This window comes from Dicentrarchus labrax, unplaced genomic scaffold (assembly GCF_905237075.1).
Source record: "Dicentrarchus labrax unplaced genomic scaffold, dlabrax2021, whole genome shotgun sequence".
Taxonomy (NCBI): Eukaryota; Metazoa; Chordata; class Actinopteri; family Moronidae; genus Dicentrarchus; species Dicentrarchus labrax.
In genome coordinates, this window is record NW_026136706.1 from 12,622,630 (window position 1) to 12,648,374 (window position 25,745).

General features: G+C 39.5%; 1 protein-coding gene across 5 annotated transcripts; it reads right to left on the minus strand.

Moving 5' to 3' along the window:
- Positions 1-303: 303 nt before the first annotated feature.
- ikzf2 (IKAROS family zinc finger 2) lies at positions 304-25,501 on the minus strand. 5 transcript variants are annotated; one of them, XM_051403535.1, is made up of 9 exons: positions 25,239-25,501; positions 23,814-23,896; positions 22,256-22,302; positions 14,667-14,765; positions 11,686-11,877; positions 10,329-10,496; positions 6,978-7,115; positions 6,610-6,741; positions 304-5,596 (listed from the first exon to the last, which is right to left on the minus strand). In XM_051403535.1, exons 3-9 carry the CDS (start codon positions 22,281-22,283, stop codon positions 4,794-4,796), a joined length of 1,560 nt encoding a protein of 519 aa, XP_051259495.1. In that variant the 5' UTR covers positions 22,284-22,302; positions 23,814-23,896; positions 25,239-25,501; the 3' UTR covers positions 304-4,793. The 5 variants fall into 5 exon arrangements, with proteins under 5 accessions (XP_051259495.1, XP_051259494.1, XP_051259493.1 ...); XM_051403534.1 differs by lacking the exon at positions 25,239-25,501 and adding an exon at positions 24,079-24,582; XM_051403533.1 differs by lacking the exons at positions 22,256-22,302; positions 25,239-25,501 and adding an exon at positions 24,798-25,194.
- Between the last annotated feature and the right edge of the window lie 244 nt (positions 25,502-25,745).

The window sequence follows — 25,745 nt, forward strand, 5'->3', positions numbered from 1 at the left end:
CAATAAAATAATTCGTTCATTCAAATAAAACACACTAGGACCAAATTTCTGTCACTATTTCAGCAAGATGATCTCATTCATTCCTGATCCTCGTCTGTGTCTGTCGATTTTGACTTTACTGTGCAAAACCACTGGAATAACATAATTTAAATTCTACTATGACTGGATTTCCCCTTTGTGTTCATGGTCAAAGTAACAAGAGTTCAAATCTAAACAGTGGCAGAGAAGTGACTTCTCCAGACATGTTCAAACCTTTTTCAGTTTCATGACCTTGCATGTTTTTCACAAGACTCAAGCAATGTATTTTGTTCTCACAATAAAATCTTTTAATTGCATGTAAGATACAGTTTGCATGTTTTGAAGAAAAGTATATAACAATATGTCTGACTTCCTGTTTCAAAGTTCACAAAACAGCCAAGGAGACAAAATCATTTCTTTAATAGAGAGAAACCCATGCCTTAAAAATATACATTGTATTCTTCACAGCAGTGTGTCTTCATGTAATGTCACTGATGTCAAAAACAGGGCTGAACAATCCTCCAACTTCCTTTACCACATTCAGTGTTGGACTGATTAAAGTCATGAGAAATTACTTTTTTGATAAATAAATCACATATTTTAGGACGCAAAAATACACAACCTATGCAAATACCTGAGAGCCCTCACATCAGAAAGTTGTTATCAATGTCAGAGATGATCAATCGGCACAAATTTCAGGATAATTTCAATATTCAGTGCCAAAATATACACCTTTCATATATTATTTCTTAAAAAATACAATTCACCTGAACCCAGTCTTTTACATTTTTGTAAACATTTTTAAACTTAAAAAACACACAAAAGTTCACAAAACTAGTTGCATTAACATTTCAGCAGAAAAATAGACATTTAGCACACGCATTTTCAAAATTTACAAAAAACATTCCCGAAATCTGAATCAATAGCAATGATTTTGCTTTTCAAGTAAACTCCTCACTCACAAGGAGGGCTGACAGAAGACCATTTTTTCTTATTTTTTTGTTCATATGGCTGCTTCATTTGAAGAATTTGTGTACAAGTAAGGCTGTCCTTATTATAACATTACTATGAGAACAAGATAAAAATATGTCTGTAAACTGGAGAACAAATGAAAACTAAGGAAATAACAATTAATTTGAAAATCCTGCCATATATTATGCCCAGTTTAATTTAATGTAGCTCTGGCCTATCTATACTATTTGTATTCATTCTAGAGGAAATTAAGAAATAAAAATCAGGGTGGGATTAACTTATATTTAATCATAAGATCATTAAAAAGATATGTTGTTTTAGAAGGACTCCTGTCTTAACAGATAAGGCTTCAGTAAATGAGTATATACAGGAATAATATAATAGAGGAATGTAGAGAGTCAATATCACAGCTGCGAGGTGTAAACAATTTCCAGTACCAATACTTTACAGACAGTAAGTTTTTATGCTAGTTGGGCACCAGTGGCGCATAAGAGAAGCAACGTGTAAACAGAGAAAAAGCTGCCTTTTGATCACAAGTAGACACCGAACATAGAAGAGTAAATCACTGAGTTTAACCTTAGAGAATAATCAACTGTTGACTGTGTGAAGACTAGTAATGCCAAACTTCTTGTAAGTACTATTACAATAAAACGAACATGTTCAGACAGGATAGCAAAACCTGTATCAAGTCTTACTTTTCCAATGTGTATCTCCAAGATTGTTCTTTCAGCGAAAATACCTATGTCAATGATTGTTTTCCACTCTATCTACACTTCAATAAAACAAGAAAAAAAAAACAATGCTCCCTATAGTGAGGGCATGGACATAAAGTGCATGGCCAACTGCACAAAGCACAGTCTTATCTGAGTCCTTTCAGAGGGAAAGACAGTCACTTTGAAAGAGCTGCAACTAACCTCATTGATCAAAGTCTGTTATTCTTCAATGTACAGTAGGTGATGGACAAGAGATTTGGAAAGTGGCTATCTCCTTCACGCCATTTACATTTTGCATACATGAACTTGTAATGTTAGAGGTTTACAGAGCTGACTTGGAATGCTGTGGTGAAGTGCCTTCAGAGTAGTACTATGTGGTAACCACACTCCTGTCACTTTTCCCCTTGCTCAAGCTGTCTCATTCTCCATCCCCTCTTTACAAGGTCATAGATGAATGTGCTGACATGGGAATGCAACGGGCAAGATTCAGAGAGAGAGGGAGTGTGAAAGACATTAGTGTGTGTGCTTGAGATGGTGTTGGTGAGGATCAGAGAATGAGGAGGCTGATTCAAAAAAGACAGGGTTGATAATACTACAGTATGAAATAAACATGACAAATGCCCACCATAAACATTAAGAATCCCCTCTATTCCCATAATGCAGTAAATTGGTGTCTGCACTACGTAACATTTAAAGATGTCAAGGACAAAGTACCTCAGAAAGAGCTTTTTGCACGTTTCCCTGTATTTGCCATGACATTCAAACAGGATGAAAGATGGCATTGAAACCAGACATGTAGCTAAGCTAGAAAACAGCACCTATAATGCAGACCCCACCTGACCCCATACCAAAAGCACTGGAGAAAAGCACACAACTTATACTATATACACAAACAGCCATCCAGCCTAAATCACAAAGTGGATTTGATCAAAAAAAAAGTTGGGCCTATAGAATAAAGTGAGGTACATAAAAGAAGAGCATTACCACATACTTAGGCTCCTTTAACCCTTTGGTATTGATTGCAATAAAGCATCATACTCCAGCCAGGTAGGTGAATGTTACCAACAAAAAAAAAACAGTTACCAACCTATGCCATGTTATGTTGGCAATGTGTACGTCTGCTATTTTCAAACAAACTATAACAAAGTTTAGGAATCTATGTGCTCAAACTGCAAGCAACACAACCTATGAGCCAGCAGGACCTAATCATTTTTCTATATGAGAAACCAGGGCAACAAATGAATGGCCAGTTATTTGTGTGGCTAATGCATTACCTTGGCAGCATAGAATAAAAAGATTGCCACGAACTAAGTTCATAGGGCTGAAAGGAACCATTAAGTTACACTTTGTGTACTTCCTTGCTTTCCTTTTATTGTGATTTTGCTTCATGATCAGTAGTTCTAAGGCAAACTGAATAAAGGGCTGATTACTGCAGAGTCCCAATAAAAGCAGCAATGCAGTTTCATGAGATAGAAACAAAAAAGATTTTTGAATGTATATCAGAAGAGCATGTTATTTTATCATTTTATTTTATAATTAGATTTTTTTTCTTCTTCTTTTAATTGATTTACAAATGATAAAATCTGCATGTGGATGGGTTTCATTTGTGGTGTAAAACTAAAACTAAAAATGTGAAATTGCTTTTCCTTATAAATGTTCTAAAATACGGTGTATGAGTCAGTGTTTTCAGTCAGTGTTTTTATCAGCCAGCTATGTAGCCATTTCAACTTGACCCACTTCACGAATTAAGTATTAAAAGTCCAGTGTGTAGGATTTAGTGGTATCTAGCGGCGTACTTGCAAATTGCACCTCCCTCGCCTCACCCTCTACTCCATGGAAGGCGACCCGCGGTGTCTGTACATAAAAACGGTTCATTCTAAGGGAACAAAAACACAACAATTCCTATATTCAGGTGATTATACACTACTATAAACATAGCTACGTATATTATATTCAATTTCTGACTATAGATCCTCCTTAATGTCACACACTGGACCTTTAATATAAAGAAGAACTATTTTAAATGCAATGTATAAATGTAACATTTATTTGTTAGTATATACTTGTGGATATGATGCATTTATGATTAACATAATTTCTGTACAAACTGTGGTATAGATCTGTGGATCTAGCTTTTATTTGTGTTTACTCACACATTAATTTGCAACTTGTATTACCACTTCTCTTTCTAGATTACATTCAAAGGTTCCAAGTTCCCATAACTTATATATATATATATATATATATATATATATATATATGTATTTGTTGTTGTAGGCTATCGATTATTGCAATGGGAAAGTCTAATGCGATTTCTAATAGTTTATTTTGAATGACTATAATCTTGGTAATTATCTATGTTTGCCAAGTAATTAAAAAATATGCAGTTATACAAGGCAATACTAAAGGACAAAATCATGAAGATGATAGCACAACTGTTCAAATTACTACTGTCAATCAAGCTCAAATGGACACCAAGTTGCTTGCAGCTAGAACACACAGCCAGATGACCTATGCCCATGAAAGAATCCATAAATAGCAGTATGTATTTTTTTTAATTTAATTAAAGGTGACCTGAAGTCTTTTCCACTGATGACCAGTGTTAATCGTGACTTTTTTTTTTTTACTTTTTTTTTTATTTGATCCAGTGCATTGAGCCCACGAGACAGAAACATGTTCTAATATTTCAACACTGTATTCAAGAGTGAATACATTTTTCTGGAACAAAAGCATGATGACAGGACAAGCGCAAAAGGAGACTAAAATGAAAAACTAGTCAAAGTCGTCTGACAGCTGCTCTTTTACACAATTCATGAACATTTTGAGAGAAAAAAAAAACAAAAAAACACTTACCTTCCTTCCTCTACATTAATCTTAATTATGTAGAAAATGTGTCTTTGGCCCATACCTTCATATGATTGTTCAACTGTTCACAATAAGTAGCTTAAAAAGGAGTCTATGCTATGATTGTGCTACACTTGTCTACAGTGCCATTCAACTGTGCAGTCTCAAAGGTCTGGGGATAAGGACGGATATCAGACTATTGCTCCTTTTCCCTTCTTCTTCTTCCCTTAATTCCTACCCATCCTCCTAATGGAAGGTGTGTTCACCACGGACTATGTGAGAGGAGAACTCATAGCGGTCTTTGCTGCGGTGACCACAAATGTTGCACTCCAGTGGATCTCTGTATCCGTGGCAACCCATGTGGATGGTGTACATGACATGGTCCAGAAAGAGCACCCGACAGTGCTCACATTGGAAGGCCCGCAACTCCTGGCCCTCTCGTCCGAACACACGCACCCCTTCCTGGGTCACAGGCCTCTCTGTGGTCACTCGCATTATCCCAGTCCCCATTCCTGCCCCACTTCTGGGCGAAGCTTCTGTTACCCGTTCACCTGAGTAGACCACTGCTGGACTGGCTCGAGACCTGAGGCCGGGAGGGGGGTTGCTCCCATGGTAGCCCTGCCTTTCTTGAGGGCTGCTGCGAGCTGAGTCAGCCGAGTCAACTCCACTGTTGGTGGGAGATTCCTCATGACCTTTCTGGGGTGGCTTGCCATGCCTGGTTAAAGCAGTGGGGCCATTTGTGGTGGGATGGTTGGGGAAGTCATGAGGCTGAGGTGGCAGCGTGTCCCCATTTCCTGGACGCTCTGTTCGTTGGCCCATTGGCAGGACATGGTGGTAGAGGGGGTTGACCATGGGCACCACCTCGGCCATGGAGAGAGGGGGACCTGGATGGTGGAGCATGGGCCGAAGGGTGTCCGATCCCAGGTATGTGATGGCATTGCTGATGGCCTGGTCCATCATGTGGGCCGGCATCAGTTCAGCCTGCTTCTCATACTTAAGGCCCATCTCATAGCCTATGTCAGGATAGTTGTAGCGTAACATCTTTTCACCTGCATGAAACATAGTAGCACTATGACTGTGACATTAATTGATTTAGCAAGATGACTGCAATATTGAAATAATAAAAATAGATGCAATAGCAAGAGGGCTTTTAGTTACGAACGAGAGAGAAAAACAATATGCACAAATATGAGCATGGCTTGACTTCACAAATGTTCCTTTCTAGCCCGTCAAACTTATATCTTGCTGATATTTCAAGACTTGTTTTTCATATTTTGTACTTGATGTTCTGTGTGAACGTGTCTAATGGGGTGGAAAGCCCCATCCATCTACTGCACTGTTTAACCCCTCCAGAACAGGGATGCGGTGAGCTGTTTTCTCTCGATAAGAGCAATGGCAAATTTACAGGTGTACCTAACCACAGAGTGAAAAACATTTCCTTGCCTCACAGGCAACCGCTTGCTCTCGTTTGCTCAAACTCTTTTTCTAATAGTGTGGCAAATAAAACCAAATTCAGAAAAAAAAATCTGTGCTTACAAGAAGGGCAGGGCCATTGTGTGATAGTATATAATATTGTATGATGCAACACTGAAAACAAAGTGAAAACGCACACTAAGCAAGCACAAAACAATTAATTATGTTAATAACTTATTTCCATTATATTAGCAAAAAATTCATATCAGTAGCAAAGTGTGTTACATGATAACAATTTAACTAATGTATTCTAAGACTCCGCAGAGCAACTGTTAAGTCCAAATTAGTGTCTGCTTGAACAAGTAATGCAATTATTTCCCACGGATAACACAAATTTACATTTGTTCATGTTGCATGAGTTGGACTCAAGTTGAGGTAAAAACCATAATCATCATAATGCAATTTGCATGGTAGTCTAACAGCACACAACACAACAGAGCCAATCATTTTCAACCACCACCTCAACTTCAGACTTACAGATATCAAATGGAGAAGTTGTAATCAGATTAAATTATACTGTACACAGACACTCCACGCTGACTACAGTAGAGCAAGTTGTTGACTGCCTGGCTATGTTTGAAATACCCACCCACAAATTTCTGGGGCGTGGTGCTCTTTCTTTTGCCCACGTTGTTGTGCAGCCTCTCAATAACGGGCGGCCGATCAAACGTAGCCATGGTGTTGGCCTCTGCCATTGGCCTCGGCTCTGCAGGAACCTCACCTTGAAAGGTTGAGAAGGGAAGGCGGTTAGAAAGGGAAAGAATACACTTGGGTTTTGAATAGAGAGACTCCTGCACACTAAAAAGTAAATGTGACATGTGAAAACAAAAAGTTAATCAGATTTTTCTCCTGTGAGATCCAACTTTTCTACTGAATTTCAGTGTGCTGTATTACTGTTTCCGTTACACATAACGCCACCTTCTTTTTCATGGTTTCAGTTTTAGTAAAACTATTTACCTGTGTAAGGGCCAGTGTTGCTGGTCGGATCCAAGCCGATACCCTGCAGGTAACTGTGGCAGCGTTCTTTGTGTTCCTCTAGAGAAGTTCGCTGTTTGTAGCTCCGACCACAGTAGTTACACTTGTGTGGTTTGCCAACTAAAAGTGAAGACATTTGAGGGAGAGAATATTAACTTCATTCACTGCTCTGCAGACAGAGAGAGTGGGTAGCCTCCTATGAGATAATACAACCTGCTGCAATGTTAAGGCAGCGCGTAATAGTAAATACTGTGAACAGTGAGTAGTACAAACAAACCAGCCTCTGAGATCATGGGTGTTCCACTACTAGTGTGAGGATTCCATACAACTGCTGCCAGACAGAAACACAAGCTGTGGGCTCTGCCTTTCAAAACGCTTTGGTCTCTGAAACATACAGCAAACTCCCACTGCTGTGAGTGAATAACGGAGTTGATCATGCATCCCATGGTGGCGGTAGGAAACAAACTCCAGTGTTAAACTGCTATGGAGGTGGTGTGTGATTCATAGTGCCATTTCTATTTTATTTAATTCCTTCCTACCAAGACGAGTGGAAAGATGAAGACATATCCTTTACATCTGTCTCAGTCAAGCTATCAGCCCATCTATCCTTCCATCCATTCAACAACATCACCTAATCAAAGTGACAATGTGTCAAAATTAAATTTGTATCCACCAGGAAGGAATTTAGTTGTGAGCTGACCAGTAATTCAAGAATTTTAGAAATACAGGACAGCCTACAGTAGATATATGCCAACAGTTATTAAGGTCACATGTGTCACCACCTTTGTACAATGGAACTAAGTGAGCTGTTCTCCATATTGAGGTTAAAGTTAAATTAAAATGTGTAAAAGATTATAATATAAAGTGAAAGTCCTACGCAGGCAGACACTGCTGAGGAAATAGGTCTGTGTCCTGTGACAGAGTATTCTCAAAACTAACGTAATGACTCATAAAGGGACTCAGTGAGTGAACTGGAGGCCACACCAGCGCAGCGATGTGACCCAGACACCATCATTAGCAATGCAATGTAGTAAGCCATTCACTGGCATAATGATGACAGCTATTACTAGAAGATGTGCTCTTGTCACTGTGAGAACAGAGAAACCAAGCACGTTTCAGTCTGAAACGTGTTTGGTTATAACGCACATACACACACATTAGAGGTAGGTGATGGTTCACACGTGAACATAAGCACTCTTTCTCCCACAGAAAAGGATGTTGCTTTTCTTTTTTTAAAGCACTAAATATGTTCAACAAGAAGGCAAGTTACTCAGAACTGAATATTTCTTTATCTGTAAATGTTACTTTTTCTTCCCTAGACTGCTTCTATGATTTGTGTGAGTGAAATAAAACTCCACTTGTTGTGGAATGATAACAGCTTTTTTACTTTATCTGTCATTCAGTACTCTTGTGGTCTATGAATGACATTGTATTGGCAGAACTCGAAACTAGGGTTCATTATCATTTTTTTCTGAGTATGAACAGATACAAAAAGCGGAGGCTAATAACAAAAGGTTTCAGTATTATTAAGTGTGGTGGGTAGGTGTGCCTGCAGGGTCATTGCAGTAATATTCATTCTGGGTAGTAAAAGAGTAACTTCTAAATGAAACGTCATCATGGAAATAAGTTTTTATTTTCTGCTTTCCAGCCTGAAAGTAAAACAGTGGAGTAAGCAGTACTCAATCAAGCTGCCTCGTTCTTAGTGGCTCACATTGACACACTCTCTCTCTCACTCTCTCACACACACACACACACACACACACACACACACACACACACACACACACACACACACACACACACACACACACACACACACACAGGCTTCATTACTATTTCATATTTATATAACCACCCACACATATAACCATACACAACCTTGTGCAGATGTTGGATGGACCTGAAAAATCCACCTTTCAGCCGCTATTCTTATTCATGTAAATGATCCACACTGTGCACTCAGACTCACTTGACTGATTGCATTTGGCTAATAAACAGGAACTTGCTTGAATTTAAATCTTCTGTCTGACAAAATGTAAAATCCTTTACCTATCTAGCATTGCCTTTCCTGCATTATCCTTCCACCAAACTGTGCCTCACTATTTCTCACTCTTGTCTTGTATTTTTCCTTGCCTGACCTCCCTTTCAATGTCGTATTTCCCTATTTTGGCTACACCTGTTCTTCCTGGCCGGGCACCAGGCCTAAGCTACCAGGTCTGCAGCACCCAGAAGTCTCTGTATGTAAAAAAAAACCTCATGACAGCAGAACTTGGCAACATCCAATTCCTCACATTTCGCGCTGAATAACCAGAGGTAGGCAGGTGTAACGTACTAGTCATGATTTTACAGGGGAAAAGGGTTGGGGGGTGTGACAAACAAATTCAACTGAACAATAAAGGAAGTGAAAGAAGGAAAAGGGTCATGGCTGATGGTGGAAGACAGATGTGGAGAAATAGATAAGAAAGTTAAAAATGCATCTGCGAAGACAGAGATGACAGACATGCAAACGCACAAAATTTTTACAAATACACACAGACGCACACCCAAACACACACGTTACCTCTACCTAAAAAGATAACTGTGTATGAGTAACCCCAGTGGGGGCATCACAGGCAGAAATGACGGTATTGTCTGACCTTGATTTCAAAGCCGCAAAAGAGGGGCGAGCACATCCTCTCTGATAGGAAAGTGGGTTACAGTTGAGAGACAAAGCCAGCACTCCCCATGTGATTCTCAACAGACATAGTTTCCTCCTCAGCGATTCAAGCAACTAAGGAACAGCATGTCCTTGGTACCTAACCACAAAGCACTCACAGGGCTGTCTATAACACTCACATAAAAAAAACACCATTATGTCTATCCAACAACAATAGGAGACAAGAATTTCACCAACCAGCATGTGTGGCTACTGTAGCTACTGTATTTTCTGATAGCACTTACATTAAAGATAAAGCTTCATAAGAAAAAAAGATCTCAGGAGAACATTTAAGAGGTATAAACCCTTCAGAATTACACTTATAACAAAGACCGGCATGGTTTAATCCTTCTGATATATATGTATACAAACATTTTTACATATTATAGACTAAGGTGATTAAACACAGCAGTGGAAGAGAGTGCGGAGATGTATCACAAGTATAATAGGAAAAAAATTAGCAGCGTCTGTCTCAAACACCTCTTAAAATACATATAGTCAAGAGCAGCATTAAAGCATTAGGGGTTGATTTTTTTCCAGATCTCTAAAGTACTTCTGATGAAAGAAATGAACTCTCTTCTGGGTAACAGGGGTGGATGAGTAAAAAGGGAAGAGAAGAGGGTGAGGAGGAGTCTTACCAGCATGAGTGCGCAAATGACCGGTGAGGGCATCGCGCCGCCGGCAGGCGTAGCTGCAGAAGGGACATTTGAAGGGTTTTTCACCAGTGTGCAGCTTGATGTGTCGCAGAAGGTTTCCCTTCTGGGTGAACGAGACACCACACTGGTTGCACTGGAACGGCCGATCACCTGATAGAGGCAGGCACAGGAAGTCAATACCACACTCATTGTGGAAGATGTTTTTAGAAAGTATCAAGAACCTTGCAGACATTTTTTTTTGTCCCCAACTGAACTCATTTACTCTTTGTTTCATAACTGTCAGGTGACTTTGTAGGAGCTTCTAAGCACTCGTAGCTGCTTTATATTTTAGAATAAAATCAAATCTATCAAATTTTTTCACACGACATGACTCCTTGAACTACCTCTCGCAGATGACTACTCATGACAGTCAAGAAACAAAACTACTATTCAACCTAATCTCTAATTACAATAATGAATAATATAACAGTTTGGAAATGGAAACATTCTTGTATCATCTCAGGTACAGTAGTTATGTATGCCAGCATTCAGAAATGAATTGGACTAAAGTAAAATAAAGTGAACTGCACTGTATGGATCTAAATAAAAATAAAAACAATAATAATAATAATCTAAATTCACTTCACTTTTACAGTTTTAAATTAAATGAAACTGCTATTACTCTAACTAAACTGAACTGAACTGAATCTAACTGAATGGACTCAAACTCAAACTAGATATAATTGAACTCGCATCTTCCCCCCCATGTGTGCATTAGTGGTAATTAAGAACTAAACCACAATTCTCACTGAAAAAGGCCTGCGTTTACTTCCACAGAAAATGCAGTATTTTCCAGATTAATGGATGGGAGCGTGCGTGGGTGGACTATAATGTGGAATGATGCTGTTCAGTACATTTCTGATTTTACAGGGACTCGTAACTACTGTCTTCTGTTCTAATGGACAATCTTTTCATCTGCAGCCAGTTGGAAAAGAGAAATATGATCCTAATGCTGTGACAACCAGAGCCGTCATGGCGTCAATTGGAACAGGTTGTGGGGGATTCCAAGGATATTTTTCCCTGATAATAATTCCAAGTCTAAGCTATTGTCTTTGAACAAAACACACACAAAAAAAAAAAACAGAAAGCACTCCACACCCACTGTCGAGGAACACAAATGATTTCTGACTCACTCTAAAGAATGGGAATGTACACACCGCCCTGATTTCATTAGATAATTTATTTTTTTAATTAATAATGAGAAAAAGATGTTCCACAAACAAGTGTGACAATTATACCAGACAGCTTCTTTAAAGCATTACAGGCTTTTAAAGGCATTTGAAAATACACTAAAAGGTACCGTTTGGTTGTCGACTTCCTGCATCAGCTGTCAAATTTGGTCCAGATAAACCATCCTGTACATTGTTTGGGCAGCCAGTCATGGATTCCTCCAATGCTACTTCTTCCTCCCCTGTTTGGCCTATTTCTTCAAGTGCTGGGCTTCTGTTGTCAGCCTCCTCCGCTGTTTCTTCCTCTTGCTTAATTGTCAGTTCTGCAAAACAAAAACAACAGCAATCCTGAGATGCACTTCTTACTTTGTCACATTCAGATAATGCAGGTTTTATGGGAGTGCCCTAAACATAATTGTACCATGAAAACGCTCTCTACAGCAACTATGTCTAGGGTGGCCTTGAGATTCAAGACTTGGTCAAGCATGAAGAGATTAAAGTGCGTGGCCTGTGTAGAACAGAGTGAAACTGTGAAGGCATTAGATGAACTGTGTTGGCTGGAGTTATAATGGGTTGATCTGCAATGGACTTAGGTTGACTTAAGTGGAATAGATGTGCGAAAAAATATATAATTAAAAAAAATGAAATTAATGGCAATGTGGATGGGGAATCCTAGTAACTTAGCAACTCAAGTCGCAGAAAACATTAGGATGGACACATTGACAAGAGAGAGGGAGAGGGAGGGAGAGACAGAGAGACAGAGAGAGACAGAGAGACAGAGAAACAGGCTGGTCTGGTTCCTGGCTGTCCCTGTGGAGAAAGGGAGTGTCAGAGGCCCTGTAGCTTACACCTGACAAGTAATGGGAGATTGGCTGGATGACAAGGGCAAAAGACTGTATAATTGTGTGTGTGTGTGTGTGTGTGTGTGTGTCAAACAATCAAACTGTCCATTTTACAAAAGCCATGCTGTTATCAGACAGAATGTATTATGTGATATTTACAGTTTCTTGTGCTTGGCTTGTTTAGCCTATTGAATTGGGCTTTTTTTATATAGCCATCTGAGACAAACTTGTCATGGTAAAACTTTGACTTTGTCTTCTCACAACAGCTATGACAAATGATTCCAAGGGGTCATACTAGGTAATGAGCCTGTAAATGGGACAATCTTACACTTAAAGTCTTGTTAATGGGTTAAAATGGATACAGGGAGTTTTAGACATAGTATGGAAACGTCTGGACACTATTCAAGCGAAACTTACTGATCCTGATGATCCTGTTTTGGGATTTACTGGGGCAGTAATCACAGTGTGAGCATATGTGGTTGTTTTACTAAAGCCTCCCATCTGACTGCATCCATCAACTTGTCCCTTCAGGCTTTGGAACTGCAACCACTTAATTCTCAGAGGCTAGTACAAAAAAATTTTGAAATTCAGGCAACATTTATAATATGGGAGAAATCTTCACAAAGCAACTGCATTCTTTAAACTGATACTGTATGTTTCCAATGCCACAGTTTGTACAGAAGAAACCCTTATCCCAATACCCACGTTGCGATTGAGCCTTATCTTCGACAGCTGTATCCTGGCAACACGGAGCAGACCTGAATGTCCTTGCTATTCAGCTCCTTGCATCTTTACATCTGTCTCTCTAGTGTGGCAGAGTGGAATGCACAGAGTGGTCCGATGAGGATACACTTTTGATACACGGTTGCAACGACAAAAGCAGCAATGAAAATCAGCAGTGCGGTAGAGCCTGCAAGTTTCCCATAATGGATTGAAAATCAGGCGGAAAGATCACAACGGACTGAGATCGGTTGCCTGAAAGCAACACATCATTATAAAGAGGACATTCTGTCACTCTAAATATCCAAACTGTCACCTTATGCAAAGGGTTCAATTCTGCTCTCTACTGTACAGTTTGTGTTTAAGAATTTGGCACTGAAACTTGATGCTTATTTTCAACGGGTGATGTGATGCAGCCCTTCTTTTGTAACAAAACCTCAAATAGCAAATGTTAGGCAACTTCCAGAATGACAACAGCTCTTTTCGGTGAAGAGTATCTCCCTGTGAAAACCATCGCCCAGCACGCCTCCCTGTATCTCTAAACTTGTGGGAAACAAGCTTCCCTTTTCTCACTTAGCTGCCTTGTCTCACTTAGTTTCCCCTTTTCTTACTTTGCTGCTTCACTGTGACATCGCAAGAGCTAATCTGAGGCATCAGGTCAATAAGACTGAAAGGAACCAAGCAACACTTCTGGCTAAGTGTAATATAGCACAACAAGTGTGATATGGTACAAGTTGCAATATGGCATTTTTATACAAAAGCTCTTATTGTGGTAACTACTGCTACTCACTTTAACAAGTGTTCATCCTTAGATATCTTATTCTGTCCCCCTCCACTCCAGAAATATGTTATTCTTCTTGTTCCTACAGTTGTATGTTTCAGCTTCACTGTGCATAATGATGTCTTCGCAGAGTTTGACACTAGAAGGATGTTTTCGTGAAATTAATGACGTGCTAATAGAAGATCTGATTTTAAGAGGTGGGTCTTCGAGCATTATCTGTGACATCACACATATTTTGACGTTTATCCTGGTCCAATATGGAACTAGAAGCCACCAGTGCACACACACTGAAAATGGACTTTACAGTGAAGACATCTTGTGTCAAGCAGGAAAACTTGGAGGACAAAATTTGCATATTAATTGATTGTGGAATTCTTAAATTATTTATTTAAAACAGTGACTAGACTGAATTTCTAAAGTGATTTAATGCAAAGGGATTTGCAGTTGCCCCTTATTTACTCACACGTGGTGGCAAGTTACCATGCAAGGCACCAGCCTAACCATCAGGAGCATCTGTTTTCTGATCTCCTAACATTTGCCTTGTTAATTTGCTGGTGCAAAGAATCCAAACATCCTCCACCTACCTTCTACCGCAAAGGCTCTAATTGCAGAAAGTGCTGATTTTCATTAAGATGAAGCAAAATACTTTGTTCAGAATGAACTGATCTGAACAACATATTGGTTTAAAGGAGAAACTGTGTGTGTGTTTGTACACTGTAGTTGTTCTTGGCATACTGTAGAAAAGTGTATCTCTTGATTGAGCACTCACCACTGGAATTAGGACCCTGAGGAACTGTCTGTCCATTAGGTGTTGACATATCCGCCAACATTCTCGAGTTCTCCTCACCGGGAGAGCATTGGCCGTTACCTGGGAGACAAACAGAAAGACAGCAATCGTCATTGTGCTGTACAATACAGTAGTTGTATAACAAATAAAATACAATGCGGTTATGTAAAAAAAGTCAAGTTTTTCTGTTTTTGATGTGTATACTATGCAATGATTAGGGCTCATGCATCCGTTTCAAAAGAAGAAGATGTTGCTGGATGAAGAGAAAAATAAAATGTGGTCAAGCAAGAAAATTCTTAACATTTCTTGTATATTCACTTTAATACAAATGAAGAGAGTAGCCTTGGGTAAGGTCATTCCTTCTAAGATTAAAAATAATTCATTTCATCCTCTCAGATCTCCTTTTAGGCCTAACCCTGAACGGTAAATATGGAGGTCACCATACTGAATGCAGACGGCAACTAAACTGTCTTTATGCACCTATGGGATCCTAATGTCCAATACGGATCAGATTGCAACCTCTCAGCAGTCTGTACAGAACCCAGGCTATGGATAGCCCTGTGTCCACTCAGAGGGAGAGCAAACCAATCCCTTATCCCCTTACACTCCGGCCCTGTCAGGGTCACTAGAACAATACAGTGGCAACAGGCAAACACCCCTGCTGACCCAGGTGTCAAATCCCTGAGGAACCACAGTGAGCCATCATTCACCACCAGCACAATTAAAGGTTTTCCTCAAGCATACTGACAACTGCGAAAAAATGGAAAGTATCTATTGTAACGCCACACTGCCTAATGCTGTTAAAGTTGATGTAGCAATAGCTGTAGCTGAGGAACGTTCAGTAAAAATCAAAGGAACGTGCTATGTGGTACATCTGAAACCGCTACAAGGAAGGCCTTGTTACAATTTGTCAGTGCTGAATATGTCTGCAATGATTCCTCATACATGAAAAGGAAATCTGTGTCAGATCTCCTCTTGCTGTGACAGCTCCTCTTAGTTTGACAACCTCTTCTGTGGTATTGTTCTATTGTAGTGGCGGGCCCAACTGAGTGGGGCATACTGGCAGACGTTGTCCATGACACAATCCCTGGGCCTGGGCTCAGGTTGCACAGGTTGGGGTTGGAGGAAATCTCAGGTGACCGACGCTGGCTATCCCTTGGCAATGCTGTCCTGGAGACAGGAGTGGCCCAGATTTGTCATGAAGGATTTTCCATGACTGTAGCAGACACTGACAGCTGCCTAGCAGCACTATGGCTAGGTTGTGTCGAGCATAAACTAATAGTTTTGGGCTGTCTGGGTTTGAATTCTAAAATAAGAACCATCCATTACAGATTTTAACTCAGTGTTATTGTCAGAATGAAAGCATGGAGACTTTTATTCAAAAGCTATCAAACGTGTGCTGATTTTATTCATGATTTATAAATAATGCTGTTAATATGGTGTCTTTTTTAATTAATGAAGAATTATTTCAAATACAGACGTTTGTCATCAAAGGTCAAGTGTCCTGGGCCCTCATGTATAAACAGTGCATACAGTGGTTTTCACTCACATGGTGGGATGTAAAAAATGTAATATGACGTGAGAATGTGCGTGCCATGGTGAAAACTCTTGTCTGGCTCGGTAACTTCAAACTTCAAAGAACGGAAACTTGCCAGATGTTTCTAACTAAAGTTTCCACTAAAGTTACTGTGATATATTAATAATTACTTAATAATTATTTCCACTGATAGCGTGATCATTTCTGTAGATGATGTTTAACATCAGAAAGACAAAAACCCAAACAGGAAGAAAATACTATTTTTCCCAACAGCAATAAATTGTCCTAAAAGTTAATGACTAAAAAAAAAATCCACGTAGGAAATAGGTACAGACACCCTCTATATCACTCCCCAGCTAATTTCCCACAAATAACGTGCCTCACCCACTGCACTAACATCAAGATCAGCAGGGAAAATGGCATTTTTCTGTGTTCACGGGACATGGAGATGTTAATGTATGTCTGAGATTGTACAGTAGCTGAGGTGCACCGACATCCATAACACGCGGGAGGTGAGGCGTGCAGATCCATCTCACCAGGAAGAAAACGCCGTGCCAGGTGGACAAATGCTCTCACTCCCAGATATGGCGTGCCTCTGCCACAGGAGCTTTGGATGGATGAACCCGACCCGGGCCCACCAAAGCTGAGTGCAACAGCTGTACAGCTAAGAGTAACATACATGTCTGAGTTGCCTACACATATGGGCAGGATGCCAGAGACGAAGGCTTCTAATGCAGCAACCCTTTCTTCACGTGACGACCGTTCTTATTCTCTGTTGCAGGCAAGGCAGCATAAGGGGCTTGTTCATGTGTTGTCAATTTCATGTTGACAGGGACGTATAGAGGAAAGGTGCACAGGACCTGACGTATGCCTGGTTTTATCCATGTGGAAATTTCTTTGCATAGGTACTTTTCAAGTTTTATGCATATGCCATCTTTCAGTATGAAATGTATACTGCATACATGAAAGTCTTGTATGCATGAGGTCCCTGGTTTTTAAGCAATTATGGACAATCAAAGGAAGAAGTCAAAGTTATATTATGTCCAACTGTCAAATACAACCACAGAGGTAGTTTACATTTCCCCACACACACACCTGTTGGAATAGGGACCTCAAACTTTTAACTAGGGAAACAATGGCCGATACATTATGAACTTGAGCAGAGTTTAAAATGTACTAAACCACACACACAAGCATGGACTAAACTGAAGGTTTTGCGTTGGTGCTCCGCATTTGCTGAGTCAATCCTGTATGAACAGTAAGATCAGGATATCAAACAGTTGAGACTTGCCAGGGGAAAGGTATTTTGAGTAATACATCAAATTGGGATAATTTAACGTGCTGACAAATGGAAAGGAACAAATGTGTACACACGGAACTAGTAGGTGTAATAAATGCTGACTTCGTCAGTGACGCCAAACGAATGCGTAGCTTCTGAAGTACAGTCATCCTCTGAGGAATGTAACAAGGGTCATTGCAATTTCTGGTCTTACAACTTGTTTATAAGAGAGTAATTATAAATGGTATTTAGGTTCAGGAACAGTATGCAATGACAATAAACCAAAAATAAATCAAGGTCATACACTATCTGCCCACTCATGACGGCAGACACGAATAAGATAACCAAAATGTCTGCATCTTAACAGACGGCACCAATGTCTAACTTTTTGAGGAACTGAATAAGATTCTTTACCGGAGTGACGAGGCCCTCCTTGCTGGCTTTCTGGATACACACTGTAGCTGTAGCTGGGAGCTGGTTTTTCCTGTCAAACCCTGAACCCTTCCTAAGACTCATATCACATAGACACACAGCACTGTCCCAGAAAACAAAAATATACAGATAGACAAATGACAGCAGTCATTTACAGACTTATAAAAACTGTAAGACATTGTATTTTACTACTAGTAGTGATATACAGTATACAACTCAGTCTAGGAGTATTGCAATAGCACAGGTGTTAACCAAACCAAACCAAACCAAACCAAACCAAACCCATAGAGTGCACTGGTGCGTTCCATTTGCAGTAATCTATATAGGTGTGTGTTGGGCTGACCCAGAGAAACCTGTTACAGTCGACCTCTGCAGAGAATGAATAATTGATAACATAAGGAAATAGAATTTCTTAAATAAGCTGAGAAAGTGAGTACTGTAAATGAGGCAATTTACAGGGTATAATTCTGATTATTTAAAATAATACTGGACCCAGCGTTTCTCCTCAGCTTTTAGCAAGGTAGTAGTTGAGCATGTGTGACTAACAACCGGAAGGTGATAAAGAGAAGTTGGAATACCCCAGTTAAACCTTTAAGCATATCAAATATTGTTTAAGGTTATCAACTTAAAAGCTCTAAATGGGACCATCAGGATTCAAGAGCGTAAAGTATACCTTGTTATGTCAGTTAGAAAAACTAGGTTTACTTACTTAGGGATTGTCTGGCAGATAGCTTAATATCTGCCAGACAAGCTTACACTTCTGAATGTCAGGACAGTTATTTTTAATTTATTTTTATTTTTTGACAATAACAGTAAAGACAGACAGGATATGCAGGGGAGAGAGGGGATGACGTGCAGCAAAGGTCTCAGGCCAGTGTGGTAAGGACTTGATACTTATACTTGGTACACATTCTACATAGTGAGTTACTGGGGCACCCACAATTATTAAATGTTAACATTCACTATTGTAATATACCTTACTGAATTTGTTTGATGTTAAATTATTTATTTCTACATCACACTTGTATATGTTCCCGTTATAGAATACTATATTGTATACTAATGTTGTTGTACTGTATAATATATCTTGTATAGTGTATGTAGTGTAGTAATTCAATGTAAACCATTTGCTGTTACTTTTTCTTATTCTTGCATTGTAAACCGTGTGCAACCTGCTTTGGCAAAACTGTACTTAATTATGGTCATACAAATAAGGCAGATTTGAATTTAAAGTTTGAGAAACCTGGGAGGACCAACCACATGGAGCAACTATGTGCAACGTGCAACCTGTGCAAATTACTGTTGTAACTCCAACATCTATTTTTATTCTTTTTTTTCATGTAGAGTCAAGATAAGTTTGTAATTACACAGTAGATGTTTGATACTTTGTTGGCCACCAATACAGGCATGGGAATGAGAAACAACTATTTTGATTAAAACAGAGGGGTGTATGTGAGTGAGCTTGAAAATGTTTAATGTCTGAAAAAGTAAGAAATTACACATTAAAGAGAAGCGTGTGTAAGTTACTATCATGATGTATCTATGAGACGATGAGCATGTGAGACAGAATGACTGTATGTGAAAGAGACTAAAGAGCATGTGAGAGAGAGGGATAAAGAGAATGATTGCATATGTGATACATTTTGATGGTGTATGTGAAAGCAACGTGCTGTGTGTGAAAAAGTAAGTATGATAACCGATGGGAGAAAGACCGACTGTGACAATGACAGCGAATGTGGTTAAGAATAATAGTGTGAGAGGAGTGTTTATGTGAAAAGGGAGGTTGGTTGATTACACAGGAAGGAAGCTTAAATTCTTAAATCATGATTATCGAACCTTTTTGAAAACAAAGCTTGTACCTACCCAGTGGCACTGCAATGCAAGGAGCATTCACATCTAGCCACAGTGCATTTAAAGACACCATGTTTTGTCAGTGCAATAACAAGCTTGCTCTGGTGTGTCAGAAATGTTTGCTTCCTTTCTTCTTTACGTGTATGTTCTATAGAACGCTGTAAGCCTATCAGGAATTGAAACCACTAATATTGTCAATCACATTCAATTATATACACCGTCAGGGTTTATGTCTCATACTACTATTCTGAGTCACAGATATCATCATCCTTTCTTACATAATAGACAAAAATACTATCTATAGATGAATTAAGAAAGTGCACACAACTCTTCTTATTCAAATATTTTCCGCCCTATGTGCGGGACGCCCAATTCCTACCCTGCTTCACTGGTGCGAGTTTGACCGCTGGATTTGTTTTTGCAGTTTTATTTATCCCAAATAGCCCATGTAACAACTCCCCAGACATAAGCTGTAAGCTAGCTAGAAACTTACTTATCGAGCATGTGTGTAGTGTGCTTGGTGTGGCTGTATGTGTGGCAGCACAGCCTCGGCTTCTGCCTGGTCTCTAAGCGTGCTAGGATCTCCAGTTCATTCTGTTAATGTCCTCCAGAACCAACTGCTATTTTTGTTTCTGTATATTTAAGAGAGGAGATATGTATGTACATATGTATATACATAGCAAGGTTGCAAACATAGAACACCTGCATCTAGACAGGAAGATAAAGTAACATGAAGCACATTATTGACTACTCCCTGATATATATTGATGGCTGAATATGAGTGAAAGAGTGAGTTTGTTGTTATTATCATTATTACATCATATTTATGTTATATATTTATATTTGTTTTATGTATAGTTACATAAACTAGAAACCTTAGTCACAGGTATGTAAAATAATCTCAAAGTCTTTTGGACAATGTTACATTCAAGATAAAAAGCCACCATGCAAGCTTAAACAACTCCCGTGGCAGAGCTACAACTTTGTAATCGAATGATAATATGAATCAGAGAGATGTTTCAACATAGTTGTAATGAACTGAAATTATTTGGTTTTGTTGGTAATCAGTTTCACGTCATGTACATTGAGCCAGTTGAACTCATGTGTCATAATAACTTGACAAGAAAGGAACCGATTTGCTGGACTATAACTTGTTGTCAGGGGAAATCGACCAAATGGTACAAATTATCACAAGCCATGCAAAGCATATTCTACTCGCCTGTTCAAATAAAAAACCTAGCAACACTGCTCATAAAGCCTTGAATAAGCACAACATTTTAACTAAGTTTGAAATGATTTCAGCTTACACACATGTTGCCACCATTTGTCCTACCAAGGTAGAATTGGACCCCACTCACATCTTAACTGTGTCTTTATGCACCTCTAAAATTTCCTTCCAGTTCAGTTTGAACAAACTTTTAAATTCTCTATCACATATAGAGAATATGTGATATATAATGTAAGGAATATACCATACCATATACTATTGTTTTTTAAACATATACTGTCATGGGTGAGTACAATATGATTATGGGAGCTTCATGAAAGAGAGACTACTACTGTGTGTACATAAGAGGATATTTGTGTCTTGTATGGTGAGTAGAAGAATATGTTGTGTGGTGGTGTATGTGCAAGATTTTGATGATGATAACAATACATACGATATTTGACCAAAATGTTCTCTCATCGTCAGCAGTCCCTTGCCAATGTATTAAGTATACAGTAAAATACATGGGAGTAATGTGGATGCAAACTGTTGCATTCCACAAACATGCATGTTCTCCGCAGATTCATGCAAACGGAACAGACCATTATTTGTTCCAAAACTTCATTGCAAAATCATTTCAGAAACGACCCACAGACGGACATGAGTCTCCATTTCTTATTCCGTCACGAACCCTACCCCGCCTGCCAAGTGTTCCTACAAGCACAAACCCCCAATGGAGACCTAAAATCTCCACTGATGTCATAAACAACATGGTACCTGTTTTCTGATCTGTACATCAAAGTGAAATACAAGGCGGGCAGGGAAGATATTCAAGAGACCTGCCCAAAGGAAACCAGCAAAGGGCAATGGAGCACCACAAAGTGCATATCCAGTATCTGCTGCATTCAACAGGATGTCACTAATGCATCGTTTTCTCTACCTTTAAGGGGTGAACAGGAAAAAGGCTGCATTAGGGGAAAATCCCTTGAAATGTTTATAGTGTGCTTGCAAAATTTTTTGTATTAGCATTGTATCAAAAAGTTGGAGGAGAAATGAAAGTCAAAATAAGTTACTAATGCTAAAGTCACAACTACATAATAACAAACAGACACAATCATTGTTATCATTATCATCATCATCGGTACAACCAAAGACAGACACAAACTCTCGATATACGGCCTTGAACTCTGTCCTTGGGTGTAAAGTATGGGTCAGTGAGTGTTAGTGTGCATTGAATGTAGTGTGCAAGCGATATAAGGACTTACTAGCACAGTAGCCATCGGGAGCCTCCATTTCAAGTGCTTTGGGAGTGCTTCAGGGAATAAAAAGAAATATTACTGTGACTTTAATATTCCTGTAACACAAAGTTTTTTTTGCATAATGCATATATTTCTTAAGTTTATTCTTAGTTTGCTTAACCAAATGTGTGTATTTCAAAAGCTGTGCAGCCTAAGCTGTCATGACAAATAGCATGCAACAATGATATGCACCTTTAGAATAAACCTTGATCGCATATTCATACAAACACCATGGACCTGTAAACAACCAATTTTTAAAAAATCATATTAATACCCAAAGGTTGTTTAGCAGCTTTAGGGGCATAGTTTCCAGTTTACAGAGGTGCATCACAATAGCGACTCTGGTCTGTGCAGTTTTGCTATTACAGAAGTAGTCCGATATATTTAAGCAACCCCATGAGCTATTTAAAATGTGTGAACAGCCGTGTTTTAGTTTCATGTTCTCTATAAAAAAAATGTTCTTGTCTAAATAGAAGTTAAATTATAGCTGGCATGGTCTCTCAAGTTTGTGCATTTTTACTTCCGTGAACTTGCACAAGTATGGTTTGTATATACGAGACCCAACTCTTATTGAGACAGAAATGATGCAATTTATTATCTAAGCCAAAGTTTTCCAATAAAAACAGGCAAAAGAAAAGATATAAATGTAACTGTTCTCTACAGTAACAGAGTAATAACTGTATTACTTCAAAATCTAGAAAAAGGGGGAAATTAAATCACTAAAGTCCGGTTACAACTTTGCTTTTCGTGCAAAACTGGTACTAGACTGACCAAGCACGAGGCATTCAACTCTGCAGAGGTTTCAACACACCTAAACTTCATACATCTAAACATTTATGGGCATGTCCATAACACAAGGCGTCTACAGCCTTCTTTAAATAAGTTGTAAGTTACTTGTTAATTGATTCTAATTTTTATGATTTTGCGTACTGATGTTTGGCTCCATCTTCATCCCTTGACCCATTGTTATCGTTGTGTAGAAGATTTGTTAAAGTCAACACACAGAGGAAGTGTGTTATGATTATCATAATTTGGAATAGTACTGCATCAGAGAGAAGTGTATAAGGGATTATTAGTATTTATTTAAATAGTCAGAGCACACAACAAATGTGTGTAACTGCTGTCTTCCTTAAAGAACATGATACTTTTTTTTCATGTCATTAAAAGAAAAAGAAAATAACTTAAGTGTCATTGCAGAAACTTTTCTTTTGATTGTGTCAAATCTACAAACCCAATGCAGAATGTCCCACATAATGCTGTAGTTTCTCTGTATTTAACTGTTTCCTAATAGTAGTTTGAGGTAGTGTATAACAAAGATAATGGTAGTCTGACTCAGAGCCAGCTGCATTTTTTTTTCTTAATGGTATGAGTTCTTAATTTAGCCTCCCTCTGTAGCTTTACGCACTCTACAGTCAGACAGTTAGAGAGCCATTTATTTTAGATTCTGGTGGCTAAAATCAAAAGTGAAACGTGAAAGCAAAACAAGAAAGTAATAAATATATAAAAACTGGATTCATATAATTACCTTCAAGCGTCTCCCCTGTGCAAAACGTGTTGGTAATTTCAGTCAAGCACGGAGGGAGGGGGTGATAAGTTGTCTCCACCTCCCTTTAAAGAAACAAAAGTCAAAATTACCTATTTCGTCCGGGGATCTCTCACAAATGTATGAAAGAGAAAACTTTTCCCAGCATGTTTCAATAACATCCCAGTGAAAGAAAGGTGAAAAACATATGAGCGAGTTCAGAAACGCTTTAGAAAAGTTTAGGAGGAGTGCGTTTACAGTGTCCTACAGGTGTCTGTTGCTGTGTCAAAGCCTCTTCTGCGCGTGTCCCGTCGAGTTTTCCACTTTAGAAACGACCCCGACACCGTCCCATCGAGCCTACGCGCACTTGATTCGAACTTGCGACATTTCACCAGAAGTCACAGAGCTAGTAGCTGAGCCGTACACGGTGCACTTTTTCGGTAGGAAGACAGGGGGGGACTCAACAAGTTGGTAAAGGAAAGAAAGAGAGGGATGGATCAAACTGGATCCACCGGTTCCTAAGGAATTAGCCATAACGGCAGGGAGCAGCCAAGCTATTTTCAACAACCAAGAGACTGGAAATCCGTGGGTTGGCAATGCTGAAAAGCTACTATGGAAATGTGCCTCAGGTCGAACCGGCACAGCCTCACGCGTTTTAGCTGCTACTGCGGCCAATGGGAATAATGTGGTGGCAAATTAAACGATGGGTGAGCTGCTACATGGCCACCATCCCTCCAAATGACAGCACAGCCAATACTATGACAACAAAACAAACAAATTGTCTCGTCAGAAATTTCAAAAAAAAAAAAAATAATTATTTCCCCTTTTTTCTCAATGTATACGCCGCCTTTCACACTACTTCCTAGTATGTCTACGAGGGGACTTTAGGTGGCCGAATTAAACATTCATGTCAGCAGCAACAAGATGGGAAAACTCTATTTTGCAGATGTACAGACAGGTTAGGCAGTGAGGACAGGATGCATTTACCTGGCAGGCAACAGTGCATCTCTAGAAATAACCATCAGCTGAAAAACCGGGAAGCCAGTTTTGTTGTTATTGTGGCAAAGCGCTGTGTTTCTCGTGTTTAGTGATTTTTTTGTTTTGTTTTTTTTTGTTTGTTTTTTTGCTGGTTGCGTTTGCCCGCATGGCTTAGAGCTGACTGACAGCTGCAATTCAACAGGTTATCCGATCACCGCAGTCTACAGCAGAGCCCGTCTGGCTTTCCATTCATCAGACAGACGCTCCTTGTCTGCCTTTGCCGCAGACATGCGCCTCCAGCAGCTCTGAAAGCGTCTGTAGCCTACTGACAGTCGAATGATATTGAATGGCTGTACATCAAAGCAGCGACAGAATGGTCAGTTAATACAGGAAACCGATTCATGCACGTGTGTTTCTGTCGCGCTCTCTCTCTCTTTTTTTTTTAATTACCTTAAACACGTAGGAGTTTATATAATGCCATGAACTTGCACATTGATCCCGGCTGAATGTCTCGGCTTGGAAACGGCTTCATTCTAGTCCGACACGCGCCATGCAGCGCGGGCTGAAAGGCAGTTTGGTTCCGCAGCGGCGGCAGCAGCAGCAGCGAAAGCAACAGTTGTTAAATCCACCACTGACTTCCTCCTCCATCTCCAGAGCAGAGCAGAGCAGCCGAGTTGCTATTCTGGGAAGTTGGTCTGACACAGAGAAACCGATCACAGAGTGTGGACCCAGTCTGCCTCTCCGCTCGGCAATCGATTAGGTTACAAAGGGGCCTATTATTCCTGAGGCTGCAGCCAGGTTAGATCCCCGTGGAGACGAAAGCATAACTGTCATACTCCTGAGGTATTTTTTTTTTTTCATAGGACGTATAAAAGGGACCATGTGCCTTTTGTTTTACACATCCTGCAGCTGCTTGATTACTAAAGTTAGGCAATATTACAGTAATTTAGCAAATCT

What these genes read in the sequence shown, in the direction of transcription:
- ikzf2 (XM_051403533.1), bottom strand. Translation starts at nt 24,832, where the DNA reads ATGGTTATTTCTAGAGATGCACTGTTGCCTGCCAG. An exon ending in TCATTTGCGCACTCATGCTG is followed by an intron (nt 7,116 to 10,328) that starts GTAAGACTCCTC and finishes CTTCACTTTTAG; the next exon opens with TTGGCAAACCACACAAGTGT. An exon ending in CAACACTGGCCCTTACACAG is followed by an intron (nt 6,742 to 6,977) that starts GTAAATAGTTTT and finishes CAACCTTTCAAG; the next exon opens with GTGAGGTTCCTGCAGAGCCG.